The sequence below is a fragment of the Colius striatus genome, chromosome Z, assembly GCF_028858725.1.
Source record: "Colius striatus isolate bColStr4 chromosome Z, bColStr4.1.hap1, whole genome shotgun sequence".
NCBI classification, from domain to species: domain Eukaryota; kingdom Metazoa; phylum Chordata; class Aves; order Coliiformes; family Coliidae; genus Colius; species Colius striatus.
In genome coordinates this window covers 88,601,260-88,622,543 of record NC_084790.1, presented here as the reverse complement: position 1 = coordinate 88,622,543, position 21,284 = coordinate 88,601,260, and the positions used below count along the sequence as shown (strand labels likewise).

At 44.1% G+C, this 21,284-nt stretch overlaps 1 protein-coding gene across 4 annotated transcripts in view; it reads right to left on the bottom strand.

Annotated features, from left to right (window-relative positions):
* MALT1 (MALT1 paracaspase) overlaps positions 1–10,380 on the bottom strand; it is a 38,845-nt gene extending 28,465 nt beyond the window's left edge. For all 4 annotated transcript variants that reach the window (XM_062019171.1, XM_062019172.1, XM_062019173.1 and 1 more), the window contains exons 1-4: positions 10,216–10,380; positions 8,332–8,498; positions 2,542–2,663; positions 1,296–1,446 (exon numbers count right to left, since the gene is read on the bottom strand). In XM_062019171.1, the coding sequence (XP_061875155.1) occupies positions 1,296–1,446; positions 2,542–2,663; positions 8,332–8,498; positions 10,216–10,376 (601 nt within the window). In that variant the 5' untranslated portion in view covers positions 10,377–10,380. The remainder of the gene's footprint in view (positions 1–1,295; positions 1,447–2,541; positions 2,664–8,331; positions 8,499–10,215) is intronic.
* Between the last annotated feature and the right edge of the window lie 10,904 nt (positions 10,381–21,284).

Genomic DNA, 21,284 nt, shown 5'->3' with positions numbered 1-21,284 from the left:
AAAACCAAACCCCCCAAATCTACACATACCAGAAAAAAAAATGATGTCACTCCAGCAGCCTCAGGAAACTGGAAAGAAATGGACAGTACTAATAGACTAGATCCAAGAAGTAGGTTCCCAAGATTTTCTTTACTCTCTACTAACCAATTCCAGTACTAGCTGCATACTGTTGAATAAATAATTATTTAACCTTATTTGCTTTCTGGTATTATTTAATTCTCCTCATGGTTCTTCCCCTTCTGTACTTTCACCATGTAGGCTGCAGATGGAAACTAACCCATCATGGAAGCAGAAGTGTCTCCAAGCAAGTGCTATAAATTCATATGGATGTACATTGGCACAGCTGAAGAACTACTGCAGGTTTTCTTACACAGGTAAAACACATTTGCCTATTAGCTGACCATTTATAAAATCCACAAAAGTGTAATTCATAACAAAAAGACACAGTTTAACTCCCAAGTTTCCTCCTCTCCCAGGTTTATTTCAGTAAACTGTTGGTAATGTCTCCACTCTTATCTGGTTTGGTTATGTGAAGTTGAGAAGATGATGTTAGCAAACATATATGCTGCAACAGCCATATCCACCCAGTCCAACCTCTCATATCCTCCAGTATTTTGGCAAAAAAACCACACCAGCCTTTGATCAATGTATCCTTACTGACTGGTACACATCTTAAGATTATGATAGCCTACTATGACCTGAAAAAGTGACCTGAAGGAGAGCTATTATTTTGGTACCTGTCAAACCTTTGTTCCAGGCCTCAGACCTCTTTCTCAGAGTGCAGTTAACCTTCTTTCCATTCCACAGTATCTAAGTTTTCTAAAGTGTCTAGGCCTACAGGATGCATGCCCTCTTCTGTGGTCTACAGCTTTGGCCCTTCTTTCTAGGAAGGCAGAGAATCTCTTTAGATTCTCCTCTACCCAGACACCTTTATTCACTGCCGAGTATAAGGCCACAGCTCATAAGGCAGACATTCAGAACAGACAGTGTGTGTCTAGTCACTTGAAAGTTACAAGAGGTAAGCAGGTAAACAACAAGAAAGGTAAAGAACTGCTTTTCTAGCCCAAGAATCCTCTAATAATTGAAAAGATCTGAGATTGTGTATGTTTTCCACCAATCTATTCTTCTCCACCACTGTGGAACTTCATTTCTCTTCCATGTTGTGACAGCACAAGAGTCTGATAATTGCACTCTGCATTTATTATCAGCCTTCCTTCACATCTTTGCATGGGGACTCAAGTTCCTCTAACGAGCAGACAGACAGACCGTCAGAAGACAATGCTTTTGCCACTCACCATGAGATGTGTCCTGGAGATCACAAACTTCAAGTTGTGCCCACCGACTGAACACAAAGGAAGATTCACTGTTCACTCGACAGATGTAAAAGCCAGAGTCATTTACATTCACTGGATTCAAAACCAGCTCTGGAGAGTTACCATGGGGAACCTGAATTAACAGTGAACCAAGAAATATTTACATGTAGATTGATTTCATCTAAACCAGGACCAAACATCAGAATATTTACTTCAATGTCCCCAACTCCTTCCCTAACTCTCTCCCTTACTTGAAACTCCTGGATGACAAAGTCTTGTTCTATGTATTTAGTAGCTCATAGACAGGCTTTCTGCCAAGAATAATTCATATGCCTCTATTTCAGATAATCCCAAGCCTTTAAGCCAGTTGAAAAGCTCTTACTGAAACTGGTAATTTTTCCTTTCTCCACAAATAACTTGGAATAATTTCTTAAGCACTGCTCCAACCACCACATATACTACATGCAGCAATAGTCTTAGGATACATTCAACTACAGCCAGGAAGCTGGAACATTGTTTCACAGAAAAAAAACCCCAACCAAATTATATGTTTTAACTGAAATGAGCAGGAAATTACTGCAATTATATTTTTAAGCCACGTTTTTTACTATCTAGATAAACTTTCAGAAAGGTGGAGGAAATGAGTGAAAAATCGCAGTCCTAAGAGCAGTTTAGAGTACCACAGACCGTGTTTTTAACAACAGTGCTTACCATAAAATAACATCAAGGAAATGTTCATTAATATTGCAGCAGGATAACCAGCAGCAGGAATACAGGCACAACTGCTGCCAGTCAAATTGCAGAGACACTTGCTCACATGCATTCTGGTATTTTACTGAAGAAGTCTGTGGCACCACAGAGTTCAGGCCCTCAACTGCTCGCTCTTAGGAAACCAGAACAGCTTCCATCTGTTTGCCCCAATGTAGCAGTTTCTCAGTGGCCAGTGTTACACTTCTTGATAGGCTGAGAGACAACCGAACTTACAGGTTTTTTCTTACTGTCACAGTCTTAAGACTAGTCTCCAAGTATGAAGTGGTCTGAACATAAGGAACCTTCTTACTGTTCTGGCACATTATAGCACATCTGTCAAACTTTCATTTTAATTAGCAGATATAACAGTCTGTTCTCAATGCAAATAACACTAATAGTCTTAAAGAAGAAACATCCAAAAGCATTGCCTATTATTTCCACAAATTTAAACCCCCCTACCCTCTGTATCAATTATTACCTCCTTTTCCTGCTTGAACCATTGGTAATGCACGAATGGGTGTCCTGTTGCCCAACAGCACAGCTTGACAACCTGACCAGAGAGCACTGCTTGAGAGTCTGGCTGTATGACAATCTTTATACCTTTAAAAGAGAATATACACATAGGAAGGTTATTAGAAAACACTATTTGACACTCTAAATTTGCATTTAAATTGTTCTCTGAGCAAAGAAAGTTTCCGTCATTAAATATCACAGAATCACAGAATCTGGAGGGTTGGAAGGGACCTCCAAAGCTCATCCAATGCAACACCCCCGCCAGAGCAGGACCAACTAGAGCAGGGCACACAGGAACTCATCCAGTTGGGGTTGAATGTCTCCAGAGAAGGAGCCTCCACAGCCCATCTGGGCAGCCCCTGCCAGTGCTCTCTCATCTCAACAGGGAAGAAGGTTTTCCTTGTGTTTCTTTGGAACCTCTTCTGTTCCAGCTTGTAGTTGTTGCCCCTTGTCCTATGATTGGCCATCACCGAGAATAGCCTCAACAATATAGAATAACCTCAATATACCTGAAAGTATGTTGTTTCTACTGTTTACACAGGCAGTTACCATGAGTTATAGGCTTTAAGACACTTAAAATTCTCTTTCATTACACAAAATCCATGCTTAAATTGATCAGGACACTATAGAGTTTATCAAAGATTTAAAGTAGATCAGTCAGACATTTTAGGATACTTCTGTTCTTCTTGCTCTCTACTCACTAAAGCAAATAATACTTCCATAGCACCCCAGATCCTTTCTGGGAAAGGTATTACCAGTTTTAAGAGTTTGTGAAACAAGTGAATGAGCAGCAATTTATTTTGAGCTGTTAATCTTCAGATTAAGATTACGCACATCTTGAGGGATGGATCAAAAACAGTATGAGTTAGCTTAACTATATCAGAGTGTGTTTTTGTATTCCCCATGCACCCTTACTAGCTTTATGCCTCTGGCTCCTGCAGAATGCAAGGCTGGGGTTTTCTTTTGTCAGTATGCAAGGTTAAATTTTCCACTTCAAAATTTAACTGCCAGGAAATAGCACAAGTGAAATTCTGACACCAGTCTGACACGATCCTGTTATTTTCTTAACCTAGACCATTCCAAAGATCTTGTTACAGCACGACTCCAAAACCAGACCCACTGGTATAACCAAGGTCATCAGAACAAGAGGAGAGGGGAAAAAAAAACTAAGTAAACTGCAGAACTGAAAGTTTAACCTCACATTGCTGTCTAAAAATACATGGACCCATGGACCAAAGCAATCAGAAACACTGATCAAAACAACAAAAAAGCCATTAAATTGGTAAAAAGAAAAAAAATGCTTAAAAAAAAGTATTCGTTTAAAGCATTATTTACTATGGATGGTGAAATGCATTTTTACAATCTCAGTGGAACCACAAGCAATACTTACACGTGAATGACCAGTTGCCACAGGGCCAGTGCTGCACATTAGCCCCAGTGGAACCCCACAGGCTCCCACCTCCAGTAGGAGAGGGGAAGAGAGAAAAAACCATGAAAACAAGGAAACTTGAGAGGTTGAGATAAAGCAAACAAACAACAAATAATAATAATATTTCAACAAGTGAAGGATGAGTGGAAGAATACAGAACAAAACAAGTGACCCAAAGGTAATCACTCGCCACCTCCCATGGGTAGACCAATGCCCACAGAGCTCCTAAAGAGAAGATGGTAAGGCCTTCCAAACCTCTTTTCCCTTTTATTGCTGAGCATGATGTTCTACAGTATGCAATCTGTCTTTGGTTAGCCCAAGTCAACTGCTTGACTGGTGTCCCCTTCCAACCTATTGCACATCTCGAATCTATTTACAGGCAGAGCAGAGCAACAGAGAAGCTTTGATGCTGTGCAAACACAGTTCAGCAAAAGCTGGAACACTGCCGTGTTAGCACTACAGACCTGGTAAAAAATCTAAAACACAGCACCATATGAGCTACTATGAAGAAAATTCATTCTATCCTAGCTAGGCCCAGCACAACAGGAAAACTGTACACAGAAACAGTGAACAGTATAGATGCACTTCACCGTCTTGTTCCTCTTCTAAATGAACAATCAGATATGAAACAGGTATACAGAAAAAGAAAGAGGAAATTTTTAGCAAGAGTCAGACCAATTTCCCTGATTTGGAAGAAAGTTCCTTTTTTATATTAATGAAAACAGACTGCAGAAGCTGAAACACAAGCTGTATTGGTATAGAAGCAGTACTGCAGACTGCTGTGGGAAGAGTCTTACAGAACAGTACAAAGCACAATATACGTAAAAATAAGAGACAGCTGCAAAGAGATAGCAAATATCCCAGTACAAGACTCAAGACTACCATTTGCTCAAAGCCTTCATATTACACTCTGCAAGGAGTGTTCTTTTTCTCTGCTTTTGTTCCCCTTGTGTTTAATGGCTTAGCTGCACATTGGAACTTCTTCCTAACATAGAACGTTTGAGGAAAGAAACTCTAACAATTGGATCAACTGGCTGAAACCTGAGCAGAAACTCATGCAAACCCATTAACAGACTGAAACAGAGACGACAGGACATTTGGAAATCACATAATCTTTGTCTAGAAGGGAAGCAAGCTACACCAACCTCCTCCACGTTATTCTGACACAGTTTATCACACAGGTAGCTACTCCAAAGTAGCTGCACGATTGGAAAATACCCTGCTATTCTTTCTCTAAAGTAACCTCCCTCTCTACCCCAGCTCTGAAGATCACTACCTCAGTTCCTGATTCAACACTGTTTTTCATAGCTAAAGGGAGCATGTTAAGTTCAGTTTTTGAGCACTGTAGCATTAACCAAGACAAGCAGGAATTATATTGGTTCCATTTTAAGGATAGAAAAACTAAGACTGGAGATCTTGTCAAAGACTTCCACTTTTTTTTTTATTAACTCTTCCTGATTTGCATCACCGAGAACTCTTAGGAAAGCAGTTGACAAAAACAAATTCTCTGAAAGACTAGTGTTCTGCTTTCCTTGGAGCAGTTATGAACAAGTTCTAAGAAATCTGATTCACAATTTCTTCACAGTTTCATTTATTTGCTTGCAGTTCATTCAGCACTACTCAGGTACTTCCCACAAGCATCATAGGATTCAATGGTTCAAAAAGAAAACCTTCTGTCTCGGTTTTCTGAACGACAGCAAAGACACAGTAAATACCTCTTTGATCTTCCTTGGAAAATGCAAATGTTGAGTTTTATCATTGAGGATGACATACTGACATTTATGGTTACTAGACTCTGAAACATGCAGTGCAGATCAAGTACTCATAATGTTAACTATAGTCCAACTGTTACAGCATCAGCTTACCGGTAAACATTTTCAGTCATTTCTGGAATCTCAGCCTCACTCACACTGAGACTGAAGTGCCTAAATTGCTGCAGTAAGAGACCTGTCTGCAGAGGAAAAACACCTCTTTGCTCTTGTTTCAATGACCATAGCTCAGTCAGGTTGCACAAGGGCTAGACTGTAATACCACAAATTGGGTATTAAACCTTTTGTCCTTCTTAGCCTGGGTGAAAGCTCTTTGCCTTTCCTTCATTTCCAACAAGTTCACAATATGACAAGATAAAAAAAAAAGGAAGAAAAGGGACAGAGACGTGACCCAAGGAACACGATGCCTAGGCATTCTCAGTGCAAAAAAGCCTTTTACGTTATCTTTACTACTGTTTTGTGTCTTTATACCAAGAAGACGCAATGTGACAGACAAGCCTCTAAGCTCTAAGAGACAAAAAAGTGCCGGAACTTGGTTCTGGGAGTCTGTGATTTTCTGAGACTGACTGCTGAAAATGAAGGGATATCCCAGCTTATAACAGCACATCTCTGCCATAAAGGTACCGAAGTCCTATCACTGTCAAAAGAGATCACTAAGTTGCATCAAAACTATACACTCACTAACCAGTACACTCACAGGCCCACTCAAAGACTTGTGTCTTTTTAACCACATTAGCTAAGCTGGTAGAACAGTCTAATAAACCACTAGGACAGCTCTGGATGTCTTTCATTAAACAAGCTATTCCTACAGGAATATGAGCAACTCTTAAGCTGGTTTTGGTGTATTATAACAAATGGACAGTTATGATTTTGTACTTTGACTAGCATCAACCACCTCTGAACATTTAAATAAACTCACTGTAAATACCAAGGTCTACCATTTATTTTTAAATAGTTTAAAATTCTTTGTGATGCTTTCTTCAAGTACCTTTTGCCTTGATTTGTCTTGGTTCCAGCGCCTTGGCCACTATGAAGCTACCCAGTCCTCCCTAGAAGAGGCTGAATCCCTTCTATCAAAGATCATACTGTCCTGCAAGAGATTCATTCACAAAAAGACCATCTCTGCAGTTCCAAGGGGTCTTGGCAAAAGTCTGCTTATTGGCTTGTTCTCCTCGATACAAGGATATCCTATCTATCCAGTTCCCTAAACAATACTGCCATCTCACAGTTCTATGTTCCTGTTGTACCCAGCATTTAGTCTTCAAAATGTAACTTGACTGATAGTCACACTTAAATACTCAGTTCAGCCAACATTGGTAATACTTGAGCCAATCACAGATCAAGCGAGCACAATGTTTTGTCTCAGTGCAGTCACTCTGCAGTACAAACATGAACCAGGACCATTCTTGTTTCCAGTACTCCCCCCGTAACCACCACATGGAGAACAATTTCCGTTGTCAAGCTTACAGTCGTATACTTCAGCTAGACTGAGCTATTATGCCTCATTCAACACAACAAGGTCCTGCCAGCACGGTAGGAAGCAGCAGCCTTAACTAGAAGAAATGACTGCAAAGTATTACATGATTTACTTGAAAAATTCCAAGGTTGTCTCAACATTGTTTCTCAGTCCATGGCTTCTTTTCTCATAATGTCCAAAGAAAGGACAGCTATCAGTATGGCAAAGAGCTTCCTAGTCTCACTTCCACTTCTCACTCCAAAGAGAATCATAGAATGGTAGGGTTGGAAGGGACGTTTAGAAATCATCCAGTCCGACCCCTCTGCAGAAGCAGGTTCACCTAGATCAGGTCACACAGGAACATGTCCAGGCGTGTCTTGAAGACCTCCGAGGAAGGAGCCTCCACACCCTCCCTGGAGAAGCTTCTGTACCTTCTAAGTAGGCTGAATTTCACCACATCCTGAAGGAGGAGGACATAAAAAACTGCCTTTGTTTTGTACTATAGCAAGAAGCACTTGGTCTATGTGGCCTTACTTGTGCATTCTCTTGTGTTGTCCCACCTCCCAGATGTTTTGTGAGGAAGCAAGCTCAATGCATTAGCAGAAAATAACCTTGTTCTGCCCTAAGTTAGTCTATTTTTCTGTCCATTAGGAAACTGGAGTTCACCCAGTATCACCAGAACTGGCACTAATTGGACCCTTCCCCTTCAATTAGGGTAAGCTATGAAATGCAGTTAACAAAACCTGTAGCCTAAACAGATGGCTGGCAAAACTACTTGCCTTTCTAACTCAACCATTTCAGTTCTAGAGGCATTTCCCAGAGGCACAGTTTGACAAAGACGACAAGTCAGCAGAGGGAATGACAGCACCTGTCGTATCCACACAGCCAAGGCCAAGCCCACAGCAGCACCACATTAAGCCTGCTTACCTACTTGGCTTACTTTTAATCTCAAAATCATACGAGCCAATTACTATGGTAATCATATGAATACCAACTACTAGAACTCAAACACTGAGGATGTTTTTAACTACTGCAGCGAACAAATATTTTGTTTTTTTCCAATGAAACACAGGTGTAATGAAAGCACAAAACAGAACTGACCTGAATGGCTGAGACATTGGAGAGCCTCTGTATGCTCCAGGGCCTGCAAGAACTCCACAAGCTCCCCAACAGTGCAACCACGATCTCCCAGTAGTTTCAGAAGACTCCAGCTGGGACTTCCTTCTGGCTCCAGCACTCTGAGGGAACACTGCTCTAAATCCAGAGGGCTACAAAATAGTACAAGACAGACATGGCATAGACCTTGTTAGTACTTTTTCCTCAGAAAGGAGCCGAGACAAACAAAATCTTAGAAAATTTTAAACAGAGGTGGGAAACTCCTAGCTGATTTGGACATTTTTGCACTATTTCCTTCACGTTTTGGGAGTTCTGAAGTTACACAGTGACACCTCCACAGATAAGAAGTGGTATTAGTAAGTTACACGCTACAAAACAAGGGATGCTTGTACCTAACAGTTCTGACCAGACATATTGAGAAATCTCTTCATTTTCACTTTTTAAAGTCTTAGCAGAAAAACAAGTATGACATCTTTCATTTTCACGTGTCTAATTCAGACACACTAAAGACTGTGTCAGAATCCAACTTGAAAGTCCAGGAAGACTTTTGATTTTCAGAGTACTTGCTAAAACAAGGGTCTGCTGTAGCTGAACTGATACACACATCTACTGCCACAGCACAGCTAACTGCTCCAATTAGTTTATTTTTGCCTATAAAGATGCATATTTTAAGATTCTGGTGTTATGCCTTCAGGTACTTTCAATTGCAGCAGATTAAAATAACACCGACAACAATGCCATGAAAACAGCTAAACAAAGGAATGCAAGTGTACGTATTCACACTAAAGAGATTCATCACCGATTCCCTCATGAAATCATTGTGTAATGCAAACCTGGAGGCTTATCATTCAGACTTTCACGGTATTTTACTGGATAACACAAAGAAACAAACACAGCCCTGCAGAGGGGTCAGATTGTACTTCTCAGGCTCTAATTCCCTGGATTGATATAGTCATAATAGAGAAAGGACACACGTTCAATGCTGTACTGAAAAAAACCTCACTTCTTTTGGTACTACTCTCTAAACAAATTATTGAAAAGCTTTTTTACAAGAAGTACAATGACTGGGAAGTGATCCATGGAATGTGACCTGGGCTGAAAGAGTTGAAGAAAACTGATGCATTAAGACAAGAGGAGGTCCAGGGAACAGTGTACAAACATCTCCCTTGTTCCCTGCCCAGGCTGCATTGGTGCACAGTCTGGTGAGGTATGCAGGGACACTTTCCCAACTACAAAAGCAGCAAAGCAGAACACTACCCTGCTGGCACCATTACTTCCTCGCTGTAAGCCCTGATGGGGGACTCAGCAAACACCTCTTAGAGACAGGCTGCGTGTCCACGACTCTATCTGCTCCAGCGCACGGGCTTCTGTTAGGGAATGCTCTCTTGCCCCGCACCAGTGAGGTAGGCCTTCCTTCGCGCGGAGAGACACTGTGGCCAACACGGGCTGAGCAACTCCGGATTCAGGTTGAAGCGGCAACAAACCAACAGTAGTACTCAGTACAAACTTCCAGAGAGGCTGGTAAGCAAAGACCAACCTCCACCCGCTTCACTTCACTGCGCCCCTGCCTGCAGGGCCAGCACGGCTCTTGGGCCGCACAGCTCACGAGCCACAGGACGGCCCCGGCGACGGCTCCGCGGGAGACCCTCGACCCCGCGGCGGCACCACAGCCTCAGCCTTCGCCCTGCCGCGACGCCCAGCCCCTCCGCTCGGGCTGCCCCACCGGAGCCCGGCGGCTTTCCCTCCGCAGGAGCCAGCCCCCGCCACCCTCGCTGCGGCCCGTCCCGCACCCCGCGCAGCCGAGGCCGCGGGACACGGCCGGGCCTCCCGCTCCGTCTGCAGTGCACCGCCGCCGCAGGCCGCCCTCACCTCAGCCGCAGCCTGCCGCGGCTCGCCGCTCGCTGCGCCAGGTCCCGCCAGCCCCTGCCGGGCGCTGCCCGGTCCAGCAGCTCGCTGAGCCTCCGCAGCAGCGGCTCCGCCAGGCGGGCGAGGGGCTGCGACCCCGCGGCGCTCCGCGGCGGCTCCGCCATCGCCGCCGTGCCGCCTGGGCCGGCCCGGCGCGGCCGCTCGGGGCGGTGCTGCCGCCCGGAAGGACGCGCCTCAGGCGCAGCGCGGCCGCTGCCTCCGCGCCGCTTCCCGCCCTTTCCTGAGGGGCTGCGGCCGGGCCCGCGGGGCCGGGCGCTGAGGAGCGGAGCCCGGGAGACCTGCTGCTGGTGTGGGCGGCTGGTGCTGAGGAGACAGACGGGGCCAGGGGAGAAGCAGGAGCTGCTCTCCTGTGGGAAGGAGAGGAGTGGCGTGTGGCAGGATACACTAGGCAAAAGCCATACCATGCTGGGGGCAGGGGTCTTGCTCTGCGGGGAAACGCTTTGATCTAACTGTAGCCAACACAGCCACGGACCCTTCTCTGTGACATGTACTTGCCCCTCAGTCTGCAGTTGGTTCCCAGACAATCAAGTGCCCATCTTCACAGAGTCATAGAATCTCAGGGGCTGGAAGGGACCTCGAAGGCTCACCCAGTGCAGCCCCCTGCCAGAGCAGCACCACCTAGAGCAGGGCACACAGGGACTCATCCAGCTGGGGCTGAATGTCTCCAGAGAAGGAGCCTCCACAGCGCATCTGGGCAGCCCCTGCCAGTGCTCCCTCACCTCAACAGGGAAGAAGCTTTTCCTTGTGTTGCTTTGGAACCTCTTCTGTTCCAGCTTGTGCCCGTTGCCCCTTGTCCTGTCACTGGCCATCCCTGAGCACAGCCTGGCTCCAGCCTCCTCACACCCACCCTTGATGGGTCTGTAACATGAATGAGGTCACCCCTCAGGCTCCTCCAAGCCACAGAGCCCCAGCTCCCTCAGCCTTTCATCACAAGGGAGATGCTCCACTCCATTATCTTGGTCATCTTAAGGGATCAGCTACCTTTTAGTGAGGCCAAAGAGATGCTGCTTGGGAAGAGTCTTCTGAGGAGAGTTGTTTCCATGACTGCTCTCCATCACTACTAATGGATGGACGACCGTAGCTGGGATCTACGATGAACTGTCTTTTCTCTGGAATGGCATCTTGTGGAAAGTGAACTGAAAGTGGCTTAGAAAGTAATTTTACTGACATTTAATCAGTGGTCAAACATTGGAACGTGACAGCCTGTATTTCTGAAGTGTGTTTTCATGTGTCTGCAACCTTGCCCTTGCCTGTCCAGTGAGCAAGTTGGGTAGCTGCAAGAGCCCAGCATTGGAACCAAACTGTGAAGTACTGCTGCTCAATAGAGTCTGTTGTCTCATGGGCTGTATTGCACTAGTCAAAACAGGCTTCACACCCTGCCTGCAGAGCAGATGGCAATTTAGCATCTCTCCTGACTTCTGTGGGGTCCAAAATCTCTGGAAAACAAACCATTTAGTTAAAACAACATGAAGAAATGGCTTTTCAAGTGGCTTTTTCCTGTGTTGTTAACCAACAGTTTGTTTCATCTAATTTAGGTGCAAAAGTAATCGGCATGTCAAAATGGATTCAGGTGTGATTTAGAAAATCAGGCAGATGCCTTTCACTCACCTTAACTTGTTGTCTGCATTTGGTTGCCTTCCTACAATGTGAAGCAGTGAAATTATCTCATGTTTAATACAGTTTTAAATCCTGCTGTGTAATTTTCTTGGGAGTATTTTGACTATCAGGTTATTATATAAAACAGAGATATCCCTGCTGCTATTCCTGAATGAGTGTTGTAGGAGCTATATTTATTTCTGAACAGACCAGTTTCCTATCTGGGTCTAGATAACACTGGGAACAAGAGGTATTTAGCATGGTGCTGTCTCATAACTAGTTTTAGCTGTGCTTTCAGCAAAATGGTTAAGAAAACCTTGGCACAAACGTTGCTTTTCAGACTTTTTCACATCCTTTGAGCTCTGAGCAGCTTGTGCAATTCATTCAAATTCTCCTGTGCAAGACTTGGCTACTTGGGTAATGGCAGTGAGAATACCTTCTTACCCCAGGGTTCACTTATTTGCCTTTGAAGAATGGGAATTGTTTAGTGAACTTTATGTAGTGACTCTTAAAAGTTCACTGGTCACCTTTGGTTTTCTCAACCTAATTGTTAGGGATTGCAGATCTTCTCACGTTCAGGGAAGTTTTGTGTGCTTAGCTTAAAGCAAGTAAGAAATTCCTAGGCTGCCTTGCAAAGCAGTTAGGCACACTTAAGTATGTGCTTTAGAAAACAAACAAATGCTTTCTTGTAAAAAGCCAAGGCCAGCATTTCCTTCAGGGCCACGAGGAAATTCCCATGGACTTCTATGGAAGTAGGATGTACCCTCTCCTCACTGCCAGCTCTCTCTCTGGCTCTGTCTGGCTGAGGTTTTCCCAGGAAGAGCCATCTGCTGCGTGTAATAAAATAGTCTCTTGTAAAAGTCAAACTGCTCTGGGATCAGACTCACTACACTAAGGTCACACACTAGCAAAACAACACTGAAGCTGACAGCTAGCTTCTCAGCTCTGAAACAACATGCATAAATTAAATGTCCTTTGTCTTGTTATGCAGAGTCAAACCACAGGCCTGGGCCACTTCTAGAACTTAATGAAAGAGCACTCACAGGTAAGTGCACGTTTAGGGTTTAAAAGGTCAAATTGTTTATGTGTTTAAGACTACTTGTCTGCTTTTTTTTTCTCCCATGTGTAAACAGAATGCATATCATAAAAGATGAAAAAGAGCATGTTACTTTATCCTTCATGCACTGCAGGAATATAGTGATTGATACTGTTGCTGAACAGCAAGTATGATTTGTTATTTGCTTCTGGCCAAGTATAGTAATTCTTTGCTCATCTTGATAGATTATTTGCTTTAGACGTGTTCTGCTGAATGTTCCTGAAGTTACCCTCTGGTACCGTGTCCACTGAGTTTCAGCAAGACAAAATTGCAAAAATGGTACGAAAGTGAGCCTCCTTCTCCACAGACTGTGTAAATGACACCAGGCATCCTGAAATATGCATTTTGTTCTTTCTAGTTATAAATTGCGTGGCCCAGTACTAATTAGGTACAATTTTCCTCCATTCCTGAGAAGAAATGCAGTCACTTGGTAGCGTGTTGATGAGGATAAAGCTGCATGAATTGCTCATGCTGGCAGTGTCAGATGCTTGACAAATGTTAAAAATAGATTAAGGAACATAAGTGTTAAGACTTGTGCTGTGATTGCTTATTTTAATTACTCTATATTAAGGTCTTTGATAAGGATATGCAGAGCTGGTCATTTATTCTTCTTAGGTTTAGACACTGAATTATAGCTGTGCTGTTTTCTTTGTACAGTGGTGCTGTTTGCAATGGGCAGTTCTCTATCGTAAAAGCTGACAAAGAGCTTCGGATGCTGGAAGCTGAAGAAACGCAATATATCAGTATATTTCTCAAGGACATAGTGTACAAACACCAGACGAAACTTCAGTGATATTTTTCTTATTCAAACCTCATTAATAAAAGAGCTGTGTAATAATTGATAAGAATTGGTTTAGACAATACAGCATTTTGCTAGTTTGATTTCCAACATTACACACTCCTTGACAATTATGCTGCTCTAAGTGCTCGATGTGGTCACAATGTCTTGAAGGATTTATGGAAGAGTATTATGCGTATAGTTATTGTTTGTGTTCCAGTGTTAGGGATACCAGACAGAATTGAGCCAGGCAGAACTACTGTGAAACATGCAGTCATTGTGAATCCTGCCATGCATGAGTTCTCGCTACTCTACCCCATCAAATGTTAGACTCTGCAGTAAGGAAACTGCTGTGTGTAAGTATGTACCACAGCCCTACTGTGAATAGAATTCACAAAGTTACAATTGAGTCGTAAAATCCCAGTTTCTGGTGTCTTGGAGATGTTAACTTTTACAAAGTGGTGATGTTTAAGAATGTAGGCATGATCACAGCATTTCTGGAAAACATTTTTATGGTTGTCTTCCACAATCACTTTGGAAAGCTTGTCTAGAACAGGAGTGGAGGGGAGCAAAGTTTGTGTGGAGTTTGTACTTTTGGATACGTAGAGCAAAAATGATTCACAGAAACGTGCTGATGTTGATAGGACTTTTAAACAAAAGCCTTTAATAAAAGCTCTGATTTCTCTCAAAGGAAAAGTTTAAGAAGAAAACATGAAAATAAGAATTTAAGTGTGACAAAACGTGCATGGCAACCTTTTGGGGAAAACAAAGCTATCTGTTTCTGATCATAAATATAAATACATTGGATGTCTTTCCAGGCAGGGAATATAATACCTCCATTAAGAAATTCAAATTGGTGTGTGATGTCTGTGTTTATTGCACAGCAGGAAAAGTCTATGTTTTGTTTTGGCAGAATTAAAATGCTAAACTTACGGAATTTACTACAAAGGAAAAAAATCTTTGTTAAATGTATGAGATAGTTAAAGCAGTGTGTGTGTTCCCACACTCAAAGCAGTCGGCAGGCTGGGAATGAGGAGTTAGGGCTATTGATTTCTTAGAGAAACATTGCAGCCATACAAACTGTAAGCAAACTCCTTGCAAAAAGGTTGAGACGAATTTGAGATGTATTTCCAGGGAGAATGGAAAGGGGATTTGCATTAATCTTGGAACACAACTGCAGTTTAGCAGGACACTGAAGATTTTGCAGGTGACTGGATGATGGGAAATATACATATGGTGCCACAGCTGGTCATTCTGGAAAGGATCTCTAGGTTTGTTTGGGTGATTGGGCCTATGACACCTTTGTATCTCTGCAACCCAGGAGTCAGAGTCGTACAAACACCAACTTTGTCAGCAGTAATTAATTTTAAGATACTTTTGCTACCGCAAATTGTTTGCTCTGCAGTCCATTCCAGTTAATATTATTCTCATACACATAGGCTGGGAATCACTGGGACTTTCTGTCTGTGGTATGTGGCTTTTCATGCCTAATTTTCATAGAATCATAGAATGGTAGGGGTTGGAAGGGATCTTCAGAGATAGCCCAATAGTCCAGTTTCAGTCAGTGCAGTCATTTTTAGTGACAAAAATGCAAGTAAAGGCCTGTCACCCTGAGAAGTGCAGAAATCAATAGTCACGTGTACAAGCCTTCTCGGGGCCAGCACTTGGCCTCAGACTTTCATGTTTGTGTCTAGACTAAAGCACCTTTGACTTCCTCAGTGCTGCCTCAGCAGTTGGTTGAGCAGAGGGAGGACCTGGCCAAGATGTGGCAAGAATCCCTTACATCCCATGTGGCTGGGTTTTCTGTTTGTGCCAAGAACAGGGTAAGGAGGGGAACAGTGTGTTTGCAGTGCTAACTCCAACACCACACTGGCGTGAGGCTGGGGCATGTGTACAGGCTGAGATGGTGGGAACTTTCACCTAGTCCCACTGTTTAGACACTGCCCCTTTTACACGTTTCTTGGGATTGTGTGGTTAGTAGAGATTCATTTCTGCTTTTTTTGTTGTTTCTGTTTTGCTTTTACTGCTTTCTCTCCCTTTAATCCATAATGTTTAAAGCATCTTACTGTCCATACCATCTAGCTTTCTGGTTACATCTGCATAGTGAGAGACCATTTCTGTTCATCATTAAGAAAAGTTTTGTGGTTATTAGAGTTTTACTAGTGTTTTGGTTTGGAGATTTTTCATGTGTATCTTAAATGAAGTAGAAATGCAAATAACCCATTGACTTTCTAAACAAGATGGGTTAGTGTTAAAAGAATAGATGAGCAGACTATACAGGCTGGGGGTGACCTGCTGGAGAGCAGCTCTGCAGAGACAGACCTGGCAGTGCTGGCTGATAATAAACTGCCCATGAGCAGCAACGTGCCCTCGTGGGCAAGAAGCCAATGGCAGCCTGGGGGCATCCAGCAGAGTGTGGGCAGCAGGGCCAGGGAGGTTCTGCTCCCCCTCTGCTCTGCCACATCTGCTGAGGCCTCATCTGGAGTCCTGTGTCCAGTTGTGGGCTCCCCAGCTGCAGAGGGACAGGGAACTGCTGCAGAGAGGCCAGTGCAGGGCCAGCAAGATGCTCAGGGCACTGGAGCATCTTCCTTGTGAGGAAAGGCTGCGGGACCTGGGGCTGTTTAGTCTGGAGAAGAGGAGACAAATATCTCACTGGTGGGTGTCAGGAGGTTGGGACATCATTTTTTCTGTTGTATCCAGTGACAGGACAAGGGGTGATGGAAAGAAGCTGGAACATCAAAAGTTGCATTTACACATAAGGAAAAAACTTCTTTACCGCTGAGGTGAGGGAGCCCTGGCCCAGGCTGCCCAGGGAGGGTGTGGAGGCTCCTTCCTTGGAGGTTTCCAAACCCGCCTGGACGTGTTCCTGTGTGACCTGATCTAGGTGGGACCTATTTTGGCAGGGAGTTGGACTGGATGATCTCTAAAGGTCCCTTCCAACTCCTGTCATTCTATGATTCTTTGATTCTGTGCCCATATCTGTGTCCTCCTCATGTACACATACATACGAAGGAGAAAGACTGTGAGTTTGGTGTGTAGAAGTTTAATGAAAGCTAGTCCTTGATTGGTTAAGCAAAAGGGATCTGCCATACTTTGTGTGGCCCTGCAAGCGTGGACAAGAGCAGATAAGTTACTGAAGGCACGGTCTGTGTGAGGTAAGGCTATTACAAACACGTTATTTATGTCATTGTTAATTTTTCTTGTGTTTTCAGGTATCTGAGACCCAATGTCAACTTCTCTTAATCAATGGAAGGATATTTCTTAATATGGAACATGGGGGGATTATCAGTTTCATTCCTGCTGTGTGTTTAGCTAAGATAACCCTTTGTGTGGGCTAATGCAGGTTCTTCATCCCCACGCTTCACGCTGATGTGGGTGTAAAGAACACAAACAGCTGTACAGGGGTATTTCTGCACTGATGGGGAGCTGTTAACGTACCTAGACAATGCTGTGGTTGTCAAAGCATGTTGGCACGTATTGTACTGCAGTACTGTACAAGGTCTGTGTGTAGGTCAGCTGCCCATTGTGCCAGACAGCACATGCATGTGCAGAATGGTCCCTGGCACAACAGGCTGGTGTGGCAACGATAAGGAGAGAGACAATACGTGGATAAAGACACGTCTTGTGGAAGAGCCAGGAGCAGGTGTGTCTGAAAGATGGGAATAAATCCTATTAAGGGTGTGGGCTGTGCAGAACTGTACAGGGAACAGAGATAACATTATTAATAGATAGTAGATAAAGAGAAGAAACCTTCAGAAGGTTAGTACAGGGATTTTTTTCCGCTGACTCTAGGAGACATGAACCCCACAGAAAGAGACAGATTCCTTCCTGGGCTCATAACATGCGTAGGCTTTCTGTAGAAATAACTTCTGAGAACGTAAAGCTGCTTACAATGGAAGATTTCCATTTTGATTATAACTAAATGAAGTAGAAAAAAAAGTGTTGCAAGAGAGGAAAATTAATGGACACTTTTGTGTTCAATGGCATTTGTATATTTTCGTCATTACAGTTTGTTTGGTAACATTGGGATTAGCCCCATGGTTCCTTCTGAAATCATTACAAGTGGTTTTGTGTCTGAAACCACCTGCAAAGTGGTTATTTCTAAGAATTAAACTAACTTAACCATTGTTCCTTCCATGTTAAAGTGTAGTTTTTAAAAGACATTTTGGTCTGAGTTGTAGTAAATGGCCAAATAGTGAACGTTTTAAAAAGTGAAAATAAGGTTCAAACTGGGAAAAATGTTGGCATTTTAAAGAAGATGATAAAGCAGAGCAATGAGTGTTTTTGTTTAGATCTGGAATTCCAGACAGGTTTTTCACTGGGAGTGTTTTTAAAAACCCATGTGGAACTATGACAAAGTGTGAATTTTTTCCCTGGAAATGTGCTTGGACTTGTTCCACTGTGTCTTTGCCTTAGAGAAATGTTGAGTGATTATTCTACCCATTTTGATGCCTTTTCTGTCCATTATTTTGCATATTATTTGAAACTGATGGTTTTCCATGAACACTTTGATCGTTTTCTGCTGTGAAAGGACTTTGGTGAAGCATCTACAAATGTCTTTACTGCCTGTTGCTGCCTTGTTAATCTGACTGTTCCAGGTTTTCATGATTCTGTATTTCTCCTGACTCACATGCAACCACAGTTCTTAGTTTACCGTTTCCATGCTGCCAACAGCTTTGTTTCCCCTTGGGCTTAGTCCCTAGGGCAGTGAGCTCAGACAACATCAGACCTTGGTGGTGCACACGTGGCTTTCTTAGTGGGAGTCCAGACAGGCCTGAGGGATGGGTGAAGGAAGTAAGAAGGGGAAACCCACTTGTCCAAAGATAGTGAAAGGGAAATTCAAAACGTAGCTGCTCAGCAGAGGTGGTTTGTGACTGAGAAATGATCTGTCGTGGAGGGCAAGCAGGCTCAACTGCAGAAGGATTTAAGCTGTCTGGAAACAGGAATGCCAGAGACCAAAGTACCCCCTGTAAGGGAATGAAGTCTCCCTTGGTAGTGGGATAAGAAACAGCTTCAGTATTGTCTTGCAGGCATCGTATTGTAAGAGTGCTCAGGGGCCATGTCTGGGCAGCAGAGCTGGTCTGAGGTGGCCCTGCAACCACTCCTGGGATTGATGCTTGTGCCACTGTGTGCAGGATTGAGTTCATGATGGTCTTTTCAGGTCTTATAAAACTGCTTATGGCAGCAGGACTCTGCTTAATGCATTTTTCATTGAGTATTTAGAAAAAATTATTATTTAAGCACAAGCACATGTTTAATTCACCTCAAGGGGTACCATAAAAATTCCCCACCAATTGCTACAGTTCTGATCAGTAAGGCATGAAGAATATGTTTATAGATCGTTAGAGAACCAAAACAGGAATCTTTCTTACCATTACCTGCAGAAACCTGGTAGTGTTAATGTCCTCTACATGGCTCTGCAGTGCTTTCCTCCTGACATTAGCTAGTGCTTGATTCAACAAGCAGCATCATCCAGAGCAGGGCTGGAGACACGCATCCAGAACACCTTTATACTCATACATTTGTTCTCATGTTGGATTTTCACCAAATACTCAAAACTCTGTTTACTGGGAGTTGAGCTGATTTTCAGGGTACTTGTCAGTAGCTGGTGGTGAGTTGTCATGGTCTCCCGTTCATCTTTCCTCAGTGGATTTCATTATGCATCTTCTGTCATAAATTCTCTTGAGGAGCTGAGAGGGTATTACACTACCAGGTCTCTTTCTTTATTCTTTCTCTTCATTTATTGCAGTTTTCATCCTGGAACATTATTTTGCTCTAATTTCCATTTTAGGATCAGACAGAATGCCCAGCAATCAATCAAATTTCCTGTCAAGAACTCTAACAGCTCTTTTCCCTTCAATGCAAAAATGCAGATGAACCAAGATAATGATAACGGCACAGCACAATTGTTTTAGTAAACAGTACTCCTGAGTCAATCTGCATTAAGTTAATCAGCTTCTGGCAGCTTTTTGTTTAAAGAAGCCACCCCTGTAGCCCCCTCCTACCATAAACCTAGCCCAGGCAGAACCATTGAAACAGAAGGAAACACATGATCAGAGATCTGAAGGGATGAAGATAACTGGATGCTGTTCTTATCCAGACTCTTGTTGCACCAGTTATCTAGATTGTAGCACAAAGACCTCCATGAAGCAAGTGCAGAATATTGGCTTAGAGCCTGTTCACAGGAGTCAGCGGTATTTAAAGCCACTACAACATGTACTAATTGCCCTCTTTTTGTCCTCTTTAGCAGGGAAGCCCATCTTATGATGGATTTTGATTTAGCCTGCTTGTCAGGCTCAAAGATGCTTAGATTCATAGAATCACAGAATGGTAGGGGTTGGAAGGGACCTTTAGAGATCATCCAGTCCAACCCCCCTGCAGAAGCAGGGTCACCTAGATCAGGTCACACAGGAACGTGTCCAGGTGGATCTTGAGGACCTCCTGAGAAGGAGCCTCCACACCCTCCCTGGGCAGCCTGGGCCAGGGCTCCCTCACTCAAACACTCAAACAGTTTGTCCTGATGTTTCAATGGAACTGTTTGTGTTCCAGCTTCATCCCATCACCCCTTGTCCTGTCACTGGACACGACAGAAATAAAGTGCTGCCCCATCCACTTGACAAACAACTTTTAAATACTTGCAAACCTTAATGAGATTCCTCCTCAGTCTCCTCCAGACTAAACAGCCCCAGGTCCCGCAGCCTTTCCTCACAAGGAAGATGCTCCAGTGCCCTGAGCATCTTGCTGGCCCTGCACTGGCCTCTCTGCAGCAGTTCCCTGTCCCTCTGCAGCTGGGGAGCCCACAACTGGACACAGGACTCCAGATGAGGCCTCAGCAGATGTGGCAGAGCAGAGGGGGAGCACAACCTCCCTGGCCCTGCTGCCCACACTCTGCTGGATGCCCCCAGGCTGCCATTGGCTCCTTGCCCACGAGGGTACGTTGCTGCTCATGGGCAGTTTATTATCAGCCAGCACTGCCAGGTCTGTCTCTGCAGAGCTGCTCTCCAGCAGGTCACCCCCAGCCTGGCCTGGGGCAGGGGGTTGTTCCTCCCCAGCTGCAGGACTCTGCCCTTGTCCTTGTTGAACCTCAGCAGGTTCCTCTGTGCCCAACTCTCAGCCTGCCCAGCTCTCACTGACTGGCAGCACAGCCTCTGGTGCATCAGCCAGTGCTCCCAGTTTGGTGCCAGCAGGGAACTTGCTGAGGGTCCCTCTGTCCCCTCACCCAGGTGGTTGATGAAGATGTTGAACCAGACTGGCCCCAGAACCCATCCCTGTGGAACTCCACTGCCCACAGGCCTCCAACTCCATTCTGTGCCACTGATCCCCACCCTCTGGGCTCTGTCATTCAGCAGCTCTCCATCTACCTCACCTCCACTCATCCAGCCACGCTGCCTGAGCTTTCTGATGAGGATGTTGTGGGAGACAGTGTCCAAAGCCTTGCTGAAGTCAAGGTAGATGACATCCACTGCTCTCCCCTCATCTAGCCAGCTGGTTATGCACTCATAGAAGGCATCAGGTTGGTCAAACAGGGTTTACCCTTGGTGA